Genomic DNA, 12,952 nt, shown 5'->3' with positions numbered 1-12,952 from the left:
GAATCCTGACGTGATTGGTGAGGGATTTCAATGTTGATAATTGTTGACCCGGCGAGAATAATGAGATAAGGGGGAAGTTCCGGGGATGAACACGGGGAGACCGGGGTTAAACGAAAACCGGGGCCTGCAGGTCGGGACGAGGATTGAAATCTGTTGCAGAAGTTCATGAAAATTGTGGAGAGAGAATATATCCTTTCTCCACCATAATGAAGCATCTCATCCCGAGTTATTATTAGGCCTAAAAAAGCCTCGTTCCAGACTCGGGTTCAGCTAGACAACCCGAGTCACGCGTAATGAAGAAAAAAATTAATTCTTCACTAGAGAATAGTTTTGATCACCTGAGTGATTGAAACATTAGAGTAACCCATAATAGAATAATAATAGAATTTACTATAATAATTTAATACGTAAGCTCAGGCAAAATCGCGCACTTGGTATGGAATGAGAGAGGCTCTCCCGAGAACACAATCCGGGTCGGGATCCGCCGCTAACCACCGGGAGAGGATCTGGGGTTTTGAGATTTTTACTGCAATCGAACATTGCCACTGGAAGTTTCACAATTGGGCATTGGGTCTCTAGAGCCGAGATAAAAATTGAAAAATTCAACAATCTGAAAAAAAAAGACACTAAAAAAAGACCTAATGGCGTACGGCGTCCACGAGGCCCGAAAGACAAAACTTGTCATTCTCGGGCATCTTTTTTACGGGATTTCCTAGGACTCGATTCGTGAGCTAGACCGAGACCGAGAATCCTACACGTAACCTGTAACCTGAAACTCACATGGTTAGGAAAAAGAGGGTCTGAATCTCATTGAACTAGAAAAAAAAAACTCATAAGGACCCAGCGGCAATATCTTCTGCCCACCCGACCATCCCTGGAAAGTGGAAATATGCGTAATATGATTGGGTGGAGACGCCGCAATGGATGTGGCAGATGCATCATCCTCGGCTGACTCAAATGATTTTAAACGCCGTTATTGGCGTTATTGGGGGCAATCTCGGAGGTTCCCCTTAGATCAACTTCAGTTCCGAAAGGGTTTCGTCATGAGAGATTTTTTGAACATCCCTTGTATTGAGAACCCGATATGATCAATATGCAATATCGGAATAGATGGAATTATACTATAGGTAGTAGTATAGTCAAATGTTAACGTGTAAATTAATTGTAAAGTTAAGATCGACATTATGTCAGCTCTCCCCGCGAATTCCTTGTATTGGACTAGTTTCGGAGCCCTTGTATGGAATAGCCTGGAGTACATACACTCACAGACTCTGGTGAGATCATTGTGCGTCATTTCCATATTATTTCTCTATGAACTTCAAGTTCACAAAGAAGTCAAAACTCATATTCAGATGGAAACGGTGCTCAAAGAACCTAGGTTCATCGGATTTAGAGTGTATGATTTCATCCAACTTGCACTTATCTCACTATAATTATCTCTCTTCTCTACTCTATCTTTCTATTTTCTTCAACCTCTAGAATCACCTAGATCAGATCTCAATTCTAGTCGTTCTAGTCGATTCATCTTTACAATACAAGTCTCCACTTCATTATTCCCCTCCTTACTTTTCCGGTCCAGAATCCGTCCCCCCGGGTGCATTTCGTGTCCACCTAGAACCGTTCGGGTCAAGTCGGACGCTCTCAAAGGCATTTGCAACTAACGGCAACACTTCATCCATCACCAACCGTGTGCCCGCTTCAGCTCGGCCCTATCCCCCGACATCACCCGTGGAACTGTGGAGAAGTGAAGGGGCAAACGACATACCGACCCTCATCGCCCTGACGATGTTTCCTGTTGGAAAGAATTATATACCCCCCGATCGCCCCAGCTCTCCAGGCCTTTTGACATCTGATTTCTTCCAACAACAAGTCGCGAAACAACGCAACAATAACTATCATTCTACTTCACTCAGAAACATGGTTGCCACATCAGTGAATCGTACTGCCCTCCACCCTGGTGGTGTCCAGTGAGTGCCTCTGTCGTCTGTCTTTTGTCTTGGTCGTCGTCGATTAGTCGTCGATTAGTCGTCGTCGCCGAGACTTGCCCAAACACCTTCACCTTTCCTCTTGTACATTTAACATGTTACTTGTCTCGTCCTTTTCCCTTTGTCGCCTCTTTGTCGTCCTCATTGTCAACCTTTTGTCCATCCACTAACAATGACTACCAGGCCTGGCAAGGGTCACACCGAGCTGGAGGAGGAGCTCCACGAGACTGCCCACATTGACTACGACCGTGTTGCTATTGTAAGACACCCTGCTTCATCCTGACTTGGATCCACGCATGTGGCGAGTACCTTCAGACCACTAACATCTATTAATAGATTGCCAACCCTGCTGTCCCTGCTCTTTACGAAGATGCCCTTGTTTACGAGACTGGTACTGCTATCACCTCCAGCGGTGCTCTGAGCGCCTACTCTGGTGCTAAGACTGGTCGTTCCCCCTCCGACAAGCGTATTGTCAAGGAGGAGTCTTCCGAGAATGAGATCTGGTGGGGACCCGTCAACAAGCCCATGACCCCTGATGTAAGTTGAGGCTTTTTTTTCGCACTCGTTCTATGAGTGATTTTCCTCCATTCTATGTTTCATATTTCTCGGAACTACGTGGTCGAGGGCTGCCCTTGCAGATTGGTTGATTGGCTCCACTCCAGGGATCCCTTGCATATGCAAGTCCGGGGTCAAGCTTTTCTGGCAGCCTGTCGTCTGATCTCCTTGAATATGCCTCATACTTCCCCTGGCAATAGGAATCTCTATGAGAGATTTACTATCTGTCTCTTTTCCTCTCTCCCTTCCATCTCTCACTGCTACTTCTGATCGATTATTGTCATGACGTCACTAACACCCCTCATCAGGTCTGGCGCATCAACCGTGAGCGTGCTGTCGACTACCTCAACACTCGCAACCGTATCTACGTTATCGATGGTTTCGCCGGCTGGGACGAGCGTTACCGTATCTCCGTCCGTGTTGTCTGCGCCCGTGCTTACCACGCTCTGTTCATGCGCAACATGCTTATCCGCCCTACCGCTGAGGAGCTTGAGCACTTCCACCCCGACTATGTCATCTACAATGCTGGTTCTTTCCCCGCCAACCGCTTCACTGAGGGTATGACCTCCGCCACCTCCGTCGCTGTCAACTTCGCCGAGAAGGAGATGGTCATCCTGGGTACTGAGTACGCCGGTGAGATGAAGAAGGGTGTCTTTACTGTCCTCTTCTACGAGATGCCCGTCAAGCACAACGTCCTGACCCTCCACTCCTCTGCCAACGAGGGTGAGAACGGCGATGTCACTGTCTTCTTTGGTCTGTCCGGTACCGGAAAGACCACCCTGTCTGCCGACCCCAAGCGTAAGCTGATCGGTGACGACGAGCACTGCTGGACTGACACCGGTGTCTTCAACATTGAGGGTGGTTGCTACGCCAAGTGCATTGGTCTCTCCGCCGAGAAGGAGCCCGATATTTTCAACGCCATCAAGTTCGGTTCCGTCCTCGAGAACGTCGTCTTTGACCCCGTCAGCCGTGTTGTCGACTACGATGATGTTACCCTGACCGAGAACACCCGCTGCGCTTACCCCATTGAGTACATTGAGAACGCCAAGATCCCCTGCAAGAGCGACAACCACCCCACCAACATCATCCTCCTGACCTGTGATGCCCGCGGTGTTCTTCCTCCCATCTCCAAGCTTACCCCCGAGCAGACCATGTTCCACTTCATCTCCGGTTACACCTCCAAGATGGCCGGTACCGAGGACGGTGTCACTGAGCCCCAGGCTACCTTCTCTTCTTGCTTCGCTCAGCCCTTCCTTGCTCTGCACCCCATGCGCTACGCTCACATGCTCGCTGAGAAGATCAAGGAGCACAAGGCCAACGCTTGGCTCCTCAACACCGGTTGGGTTGGCGCCGGCGCCACCACCGGTGGTAAGCGTTGCCCTCTCAAGTACACCCGTGCTATCCTGGATGCCATCCACAGCGGTGAGCTCGCCAACGCCGAGTACGAGACCTACGATGTCTTCAACCTCCCCGTCCCCAAGGCCTGCCCCGGTGTTCCCGACGAGCTGCTCAACCCCAAGAACAGCTGGACCGCCACCACCTCCTTCGAGAGCGAGGTTACCAAGCTCGCCGGTCTGTTCAACGAGAACTTCAAGAAGTACTCCGACCAGGCCACCCCCGAGGTTCTGGCTGCCGCTCCCCAGGTCTAAATTTGACCACGAGGACGGGTCCCAAAAATGGCATTTATGGTTTTGTTCTGGTTTTTCTGGCTTCTTTAAGTCATTTGCATGGCGTGCTGCGTTTGCTTGATCTATTCCCCTGGATCTCGGTCACCTTACTTGTATCGGGACAAGTTTGAGATTTTCATATGGGTTTTCCTTTTTTTTTTTCTGATTTCTTTTTACTTTTCTTTTTATCTCTATCCTGATGACTGGTACAGTCGAAGGTTCTTATCGATTCCCCTAACGATAGCAATGAAATCAGATATTTCAAAACATACTTCCTAGTAAAAAGTAGATGATCTAGGTAAATCAATCACCCTGTAGTCAGAAAAGAAATGATTCCTCAATCTTGGTATAGATAGTTCGACTCCTCGAGTTGACTTACAAATTAAGGTCCTAGGCTACTCCCTACTCCATCTTTTGCAAAGTGGAGTGAAGTCTTTTAGTGTGAGTCCACCACCCGAGTGAGTCCACCACCCGATGAAAGTGCCTTCTTCATTCTTTAGATTCGAGTTAAATTTTGACCTAAATTTGATCCATATCCTCTTACTTTTTGGGAAAATTTTATGCATATATGCGTTATGGAATACGAAAGAATGCCAATAATGATGCGGATAAAAAGAACTATGAATGATGGATTGAGACTTACAAGGCTACTTTATTAAATTCAAGGGCACATTAGAACTATACCAACATGGTCCAAATTCCCTTTCAATTGGAAGTTCTCAAGCTAGTTTGAGAGATAAAGATTGGAAATAGGCGATATCCGGTCCGATTGCCGTGCAGAAGCCGGCTCGCGATGCGAGAACCTAAACCTTATTGCGCCATTCTAGTACTGGATGAAATCATGGGGTAGTATGGGGTAACTCATATTGATAGTAACATTTGAACTATAAAAACACGGCAGAACAACACTTCCTGATTCCTTGCCTTGATACAGGGTAAAGAATATCTGACTCTTTATTAGTTGGAACCTCAATTCTCACAATGCGCTTTCTTTCTTGGAAACTGTTCGCCTTTTATAGCACATTTGTGTCTTCTGGCACGGTAAATCAAGCGATCAAAATACAAGGATCTGCAAGTCTACCTATAGGCGCCTCTCTGCCAGTACCCCACGATTTTGTATCTCTATCATTTCCAATCCACTTTTTTGCAGACTACGCCGGTATGTTCAAGTTTCTGATGTCACTACTAAAGGAGCGAAGAGAGCTAACAATCCACATGTATACAGGAAATATAAGCATTCCTAACACTTTCTCCCGAGACATAATCGAACTCCTGCATCAGAAGACCGGCGCTTACCCACAAATTCGCGTCGGCGGCACATCAGCGTATGTTCATGATCGGATTCTATCCATCCTTGACTAAGCACTCCTAACATTCCAACAGAGACAGAGCCATTTTCAACGCCATTCAGACGGAATCGATCATCCTCTCCACAGAATATTCCAATGGAATCCCCCTCGAAGTCTATATTGGCCCTACACTATTCGAAGGGTTTGAAAGTTTTCCCGGTGTTCCCTGGACCTTTCAAGTGAATCTCGCCAACAACAAGAGCAACGCGCTGGAGAATGCTCTTGCTGAAGCACGCGTTGCCTTAAGCCATATTAAAGAGAATCTGGTTGCTTTCGAAGTTGGCAATGAACCCGATCTCTATCCTGGTGCAGTGCGGCCTTTGAACTACTCGACAGCGGACTATGTTCAGGAATGGACTTATTTTGCAGACGCCATCTCTAATCAGGTTCTGAAGGGGAATTCATATGGGTTGGATTATTGGAGGATATTTCAAGCATTAACTTTTGTGTATAAAGGGGATCGCTTTTCCACGTGAGTTGCGGATATTAAAATTTGTTTTTACTTTCTAACAACTCGCAGGGCTAAGGCATTTAGTGATGGGATTGATATGACAGGTCATGTCAAGACAGTTTCCTTACATCAGTATGCTTGAATTCGCACCCAACTTGAGTCCGGCTATATCTTGCTAACTTGGTTCAGATACGCAGCAGGGAATCAAGGATGGGTTCGACTACAGAGTAAGTTTCCCAGATCTTCCTAAATGAAAATACAGAAGAGAAATTGATCACAACTATGTAGATTCCTTCATGAATCATACTGCTGTGAAGGGGAACCTCACTCAATACATTCCCGACATGGAAGCAACGCACGCCGCCGACCCCAAAATTACGTTTTTACTTGGTGAAACAAATAGCGACTACGTCAATCTCAATATGGCTCAGGTCGAAGGTGTTTTCGGAAGTTCCCTCTGGTTGGTTGATCATCTTCTTTACGGCATGAGCATGGTAAGCAAGATACCCGCTTTCGAGATCGTCTAAGGAAGACATTCTAAAACCCAAACTCCATAGAACATCAGCCGTTTCAACCTTATTCAAGGAACAAACTTTGGATACGCATCTTGGGTGCCGATTGAAAGCAATGGCCAAAGCCCAGGTGTCCGGCCTCAACTATATGGCCAACTTGTTGCAGCAGATGTGATAGGTCATCATCCAAGGGTGCAGGTGAAAGCCCTTGATCTCGAAGAATGGAACTTATCAGCCTATTCAGTGTACGAATCTGATATTCTCTCGAGATATGTGATCATCAATTTGGATGAGTGGAATACTACTACACCATATGCACGTCCCAGTCGGAGGTTCTCGCTGCAGGTACCACATGATGTGAAGTCCGCTGAGATTAAACGATTGACTGGGCCTGGAGCTAGTTCCATAACCGATATAAGTTGGGGTGGATATAGCTGGAATTATACAAGCGATGGTACGCTTGGTCGATCTGGCAAGAGTCAATCTGAACTGGTTCGTCCTCGAGGAGGATTCGTGTATGTGGATCTGCCATCTACAGAGGCTGTAACTGTGGAGCTTCACCGGAAATAGGAGATTCGGGGGGGCTCTATGCATATCATAATTTTGCAATACACAAATCTTTGATGAACAGTACTTGGGACGAATTGATATTTGTATGCTCATTTTGCAGTATCAGGTAGCTGCACCAAACATCTGGAAGATTAGACGACGGATACTGAATCAATCAAATACTATTATTAGGTAAGATGTCGCATGACGTGAAGCAAGCTTCCAAGGTTGGAAGGTCTGTTGTGGGACTTGATGTCTTGAACATCAATCGCCTGATCATTCAACTTGAAGTTCATCCGAGTCATGAGCCAATTCCTCCGCAAAATCACGCATACCTGATTCAGTGCCAATATATGCATGCAGTTCTCACGCTGAAGAGGTTTACAACTTGAATTGCTCTTCAATTCTGTGATTTCATTGGATCCACCCTTGAAACGTAAGGATGCGACCAATAATTGCAAGTCTTTGGATCAAATGTTTGGATATTTAATGGATAATGCCAAAGATCTAAATTCAGCGATCTACCTCCTGGCCTACATAAAGCGAACATTGGCAAACTGAGCCAAGGAGACTGAGTATTGAGCATAATATCAAATACTTCAATGTTCCCAATGAGCGATTTCGCTGCTAGAATAATGTAGAATGAAGTCACCTCCTCAACATCACTGCTCAAAGTGAAGGACTCGGACTCCTATCAGATGCAAGTCGCATTTCAAATGTTAGGCTCCAACTCTTCATAGCCTGCATATTGTATCTATCATCATGCAAGAGACGAAACCAAGCACTCAATCAACGGCAGTCGCAGCATTTTAATCGCCAAGAAAATCCGGTGAACACGTTTTATTGCATCATCATTCGATGGACCCTCAGTGTATTTCAAAAATTCATAAATTCCATAGTTGATCTCACCGGATCCTTCAATCAGGTCAAGAAATATGGCCTGGGCCTCTGCGGGTGGCTTGATTGACATTCCAATATCAAGCTATGATCAAGTTAGGATCCACGCGGAGCCCCTGTATTCAAATCTTGTGAAGAGAACTTGATAATGACCCCTGTAAATGCTCTCAATTGAGCTACTGTATCTTCCTATCACAAATAATCGCTGGATTCAAAACCAACACTCTAAACTATGAGCCAAAAATTGCAGAAAGATGTTCACTTAGTAGAACAAATCCCCGAGGAGAAGATATTGTGATAGAAGGAGATCTTCCTTACTTTCGATCTAAATAGAGGCCAGGAGCTCCTTTATCTACTCGATGATGAAGAAGATGAATTATTGGCAAATAGAACTCCGCTTTAAAAAAGATAGGGCGAGTGCAAAGTTCACTAGTGAAAAGGTGGAGACGGGAAGGGAAACCCCAGACACATTGACGCGGCCTCCTTGCATGATAGATCAACTTGTTGGGCCAGTAATGTTTACGATGATCACTTTCGCCTAGCCCCATAACTTGCCACACCCGCCCCTCATGACTTCAGTACTTTGCGTCAGAGGACTTGACTTGTCCTTCATGTTCTCGACCAGATGAATCTTACCACGTGCGATATTGACTATTGATCACACTTGACGACCTTGACGACCTGGTAACTCACAAAATCCTCCATATTCGAAAACATCTTTGCCGCGCAAAATGCCTCGATCGCCTGCTACTACCGCCTCCTCCGTTGACGAAACTGCAGCCCATGCTGCTGGCCAAGAACATTCAAATTCACCATCAAGCGAACTATCGATTCAGAAGCGCAGCGCACGGATGAGATTTTCCTTTCAAAAACCACCAACTCGCGCCCCAACTGTTGAATCTTGGGAAACGCCTGAACCACAGAGTGGAACAATGTTTGGTTTAGTTGGGGGATGGTTTCGGTCGCTACGATCAAAGAGATCTGGAAGGGATCTCAAGAATGGAGACTCTGAGAGTCATGGTGATGCCCGGGGCTCATCGCCACCTCGTCTTCCCGATCTTGGTCTTGTTGGGTCAAAATTAGACCTTTTGTCAGATGAGACGCATGGATTCTCTTCCCAACAGAGATGAGGCTTTGATCAAGTGGCGTCGGAGGAACATGAAAATTGGAGAAGTGAAGACTAGCGGTCAACGATTCGACCACGCTTTTGATGGCTTCATGTTATTTTGTTTTCGACTAGTGTCTCGGAAAAAGCTTGGAATTGTGTCAAGCTGGAAGACTTGCCATTGAACCTCGAAATCCTTGCATCGAGTATTGCTGGTCAAAAAATACTGTTGTTGATTTTCGCCTTCTATATCCATTCTGTTTGTTTTTGTTTCCATGTCTTATCTGAGGGGCCATGGTGTGAAAATGTCTGGGAGCTCCAGGCCTGGCCTTCACTACCAGTGTCCACTTTGGATTTATCGATGTCGTTACCCAGGTGGAGACGCTAGTATAGCGCATGTTTTTCAGTGATTACAGCTTGTTAATAGTTACTACCCAGGTGGTTCATCCAAGTTTTTATTTTGCCTATATCCTTCAATAATACTTTTCTCAGTTCCAAGGCTCAAATGTGATTCGCAGGTTTATATTTGATAATGAAAGGACAAATCGCAATGATGTGATCAAGTTGCCGACTATCATTCGGTGAGTGGGTATGTTGCCGAAGACTTCATTTTGAGTCTCCACATGCGGTGAGCCGCGGTGAACTGCGCATCCTTGCAGCTGGGGCGGAATCCATTGATATTTTCAGGATATCCGCTATCTTAAAGCATGAAATTCTAGTGAATCACCATTTGGTTCTCTATATTCTCTATATATTATCCCAACTCTATAACTTCTCATCTAGTTTATATCAACTTCGCGCAAAAATCCAACGATGCGACGATACATCTCCACCGGGTTCGAATACATCGGAAAGTGTCCACTATCCGGAATCTCCGCCAGTTCCACACCTTGACTCTCCAACTGAGACAAATAAGACAAGCCCCGATTTTCCGCCCCAAACATGAACATCTTCGGGAACGGCAAGGACAGAAACATACCCAAAAGATCCTCCTCATCTGACAAGTGCACCATCGACTCAAATATCGGCCGTATAGCCTCAGCACGTACCCGCGCACGCAAAGTGCTAGAATACAACGGACTAGCAAATGACTCCGCTTGACGAGTTCGGTTGATGAATTCATCCAGGAAGACCTCTGGGTCATCTGAGTGGAATGTGAAGATCTGACGACTTAGGAAACAGTCCTCTGGTGCAAGGTTACCCTTGATATCGATGAAGCTTAAAACACGACTTGGGTGGCGGTGAGCGAGTAAAAGCGCGGTTAATCCACCCATTGAGTGGCCCATTATATGGAATTTCTCGATCTTGAATTTCGCGAGGAGCGCCTCGGCTGTTGCGACAAGGAAAGGGATATCCGTTGCAGATAGCTTGTCGCTGATGGAATGTCCGCAACCTGGTGCGTCGAAGGCAATGAAGCCATATTTCTTGAGGTCGGAGTGTAGCCCTATATCGGCTAGATCTTCTTTGCAAGAACCGAATCCATGTAGAAAGAAAATTGGTGGTTGGGAGTTGAGATTGTGGATTGTAGCCAGTTGGAGGTTTACGCCCTTGACTTGTAACGGAACGGTAGTGTAGGTGAGTGTCATTTCAATGTAAGGAAAATGAGTATTCTCAGGTCAAATGATAGGTAATTTAGTCGCAATTGAGGATTTTGTCTTATATTTCAACATATGTACCAGGTGGCGAAACGCTTGCAGTCGGCGAAATGATATTTTACCGGGATTAATAATACTGAGATTTTTGAATATCTTGACCTCGGGATCAAGGATGGTATTTTCGTCGAGTATAGTTGAAGGCGAGATGCAATCAATATTTGTTACGTCGCATTAAATCCAATAGTTAGGAAGCTTTAATCACATCCGAGGTCCTGTCTTTGGTATGCATTCAAGATTCAAGTTCAGAGTAATGTCGATATCTATGGATCTTCAGGTTTCCAACAGCTTCAAGCCATCATCTTCTTCCAAAATAACAATAATCTTTTTTGAGACCCTTCTCGCCTCGTCCACATTTCTCAACGATCTGAAACTGTATTCAGGTGAAATATCAAGATCAGCCATGAGCAAAGGTAATACTGAACTTTTCCAAAGAACGGTATTCTCATTCCTCGTGGCTATCGTGGTTGCTAACAGCAGCAATGCGGATCCCAGAACAACAGATAGAGGAAGGATTATCCACGGCCATCTCACTTCAATAAAAGCCTCGTCTCTGAAAGCTGTTCCACGGATTCCCTGATTTGACCGCCAGCACGTATAGTATCAGTGAGTCTGGTGGCGACGGAATCCACGACTTCAGTTATGTTACTCAGCTGGAGCAGCCCCGTGAGGGTCAAGCCAGATGTAACACCGAATGTATCGACGCCAATGCTGTAAGAGGTGCCGTCAAAGACACTAGCAAGTGTATAAGGTAGGTAGCTTAAGAGGGTGTCCGCGACATGATAGGATGACTCGTTGGACAGAGATTTTACGGTGTCAAAAAGTCAGACGCTGGTGACACCAGGTCACCCCCCAGGAAAAAGATTTCCCAACTCAGCTGCTGAGTTTGAGAAATCGGGGTTCCCGCGGCAGAGTCAGAGTAATTGCTTGGAGCATACTCCTTCTCACACCAATATAGTGCGCATTCCGTGAATGATGGCTTTGGTGGTGCTGCCGTGAGGTTGCTGGAGGCATAGTAAATTGTTTCGTTTTGACTGATCGCAAGAAATGAAATTATAGAGCGGTCAATATCAAATATTGGTACTGCCAATTTTGGAACAGACGACCAGTAATCCACTTAAAGACTGAGCTGTTCGGTCCCTCGGTCCCAAAACCTAACAGATCTTTTAGGTAAAGGGTAGCGTTGAGCCCGTAAGGTGATGTGTAAGTGCATTTAATACTCGGGTTCGATATCACCAAATCTACACCATTGCTTTCCAAGGCATATCCTTCGCAAGCCTGGGTTGTCTGCTCAGTGACGTTTTTGCATTGGCCACAGACACCCAATGAGACAAATCCTGGATAGGTACAGCTCCCGCTACTGCATTCAGGCTGGAGGGAAGTATTTGAAAGTGAAATTCCACTGAGGATAGCGCGTGGTAGTAGTGGAGAAAGCCCAGGTTGAGGAAGACCCCAACTAGGATATTCGGCAAGTCCAGAGCTGTAGTTATGTGCGTATTGTATAGACGCCGTATCGTTTACAGATTCAGTTGGACGTAAAGGGAAAGTGAGGATTTGCTGGGCAAAGGGGTCGACTGCCAGGGCCAAGATGGTGAGAAAGGCCCCGAAAAATGTCAATACACCCATTTTGGATCCTGAAATTACCCGGTATAGTATCTGAAATGATCCGAAGGAACCACGGCTTGCCTCGTCAATGGCTTGCATGTACTCAAGGGGGACCGACCTCCGGTACAAGTTCCATTTGAGCTGACCGAGACAGGCTGTAATAGGAACAAGAAGCGCGGATTCGGTAACAGTCACAATAATCGAGACCACCGTATTTGGCGCTGCAGTGTATTGCCAGTCTGCATACTTTGTTCCGTGGATTTTGATAAGGAATCCGACCAGTAAAGCGATACCAATCACGGCGACAGCGGCACTGCCAATTTCCCATACCCAAGAACCACTGAAATCAAAGTCGCGCTTGTGTGCTTTCTTTTTAAAGAGTTTGAACGGTTTGGCTGAGGTTTTCTTGAAATCAGATGTCCTCGCGTCGGGGGTGAGACGATCAGTTGATGATCGGGGCTCGGAGAGATCGACGCCAAGTTGAGAAGAAATTGCTGTTAGCTCGAGTGACTCGGAGCTTCCGCTTGCGTGATGCATGTTTCCCTGAGCTAGTAATTAATTATTATGATAAATGGTTGTCTTTGATATGTTCAAGTTGAAGGGAGAATCGAGAGATTACTAGTAA

The 12,952-nt window shown here is 46.0% G+C and overlaps 5 protein-coding genes across 5 annotated transcripts; 3 read left to right on the top strand and 2 right to left on the bottom strand.

Annotated features, from left to right (window-relative positions):
* Window positions 1-1,785: 1,785 nt before the first annotated feature.
* Window positions 1,786-4,189, top strand: acuF (phosphoenolpyruvate carboxykinase PCK1; the record flags this gene model as incomplete). Its single annotated transcript, XM_057092205.1, has 4 exons — window positions 1,786-1,967; window positions 2,169-2,244; window positions 2,322-2,522; window positions 2,849-4,189. The coding sequence occupies 4 exons, from the start codon at window positions 1,786-1,788 to the stop codon at window positions 4,187-4,189; spliced, it is 1,800 nt and encodes a 599-aa protein (XP_056943379.1).
* Window positions 4,190-5,422: 1,233 nt separating this feature from the next.
* Window positions 5,423-7,089, top strand: N7483_008777 (glycosyl hydrolase family 79 C-terminal domain-containing protein; the record flags this gene model as incomplete). The annotated part of the gene is made up of 6 exons (XM_057092204.1): window positions 5,423-5,532; window positions 5,591-6,028; window positions 6,077-6,139; window positions 6,197-6,234; window positions 6,296-6,501; window positions 6,565-7,089. 6 exons carry the CDS (start codon window positions 5,423-5,425, stop codon window positions 7,087-7,089), a joined length of 1,380 nt encoding a protein of 459 aa, XP_056943378.1.
* A 1,607-nt stretch (window positions 7,090-8,696) lies between these two features.
* Window positions 8,697-9,095, top strand: N7483_008776 (uncharacterized protein; the record flags this gene model as incomplete). Its single annotated transcript, XM_057092203.1, has 1 exon — window positions 8,697-9,095. The coding sequence occupies one exon, from the start codon at window positions 8,697-8,699 to the stop codon at window positions 9,093-9,095; it is 399 nt and encodes a 132-aa protein (XP_056943377.1).
* A 754-nt stretch (window positions 9,096-9,849) lies between these two features.
* Window positions 9,850-10,656, bottom strand: N7483_008775 (alpha/beta fold hydrolase; the record flags this gene model as incomplete). The annotated part of the gene is made up of 1 exon (XM_057092202.1): window positions 9,850-10,656. The coding sequence occupies one exon, from the start codon at window positions 10,654-10,656 to the stop codon at window positions 9,850-9,852; it is 807 nt and encodes a 268-aa protein (XP_056943376.1).
* A 1,119-nt stretch (window positions 10,657-11,775) lies between these two features.
* On the bottom strand, window positions 11,776-12,864 carry N7483_008774 (DUF3176 domain-containing protein; the record flags this gene model as incomplete). Its single annotated transcript, XM_057092201.1, has 1 exon — window positions 11,776-12,864. The coding sequence occupies one exon, from the start codon at window positions 12,862-12,864 to the stop codon at window positions 11,776-11,778; it is 1,089 nt and encodes a 362-aa protein (XP_056943375.1).
* Window positions 12,865-12,952: the final 88 nt, after the last annotated feature.

This window comes from Penicillium malachiteum (genome assembly GCF_028827825.1).
Source record: "Penicillium malachiteum strain IBT 17515 chromosome Unknown utg000004l:1.0-4883003.0:1.0-4884900.0, whole genome shotgun sequence".
Classification (NCBI taxonomy): domain Eukaryota; kingdom Fungi; phylum Ascomycota; class Eurotiomycetes; order Eurotiales; family Aspergillaceae; genus Penicillium; species Penicillium malachiteum.
Note: the sequence above shows the minus strand (reverse complement) of the source record. Positions and strands in the feature narration are given on the sequence as shown.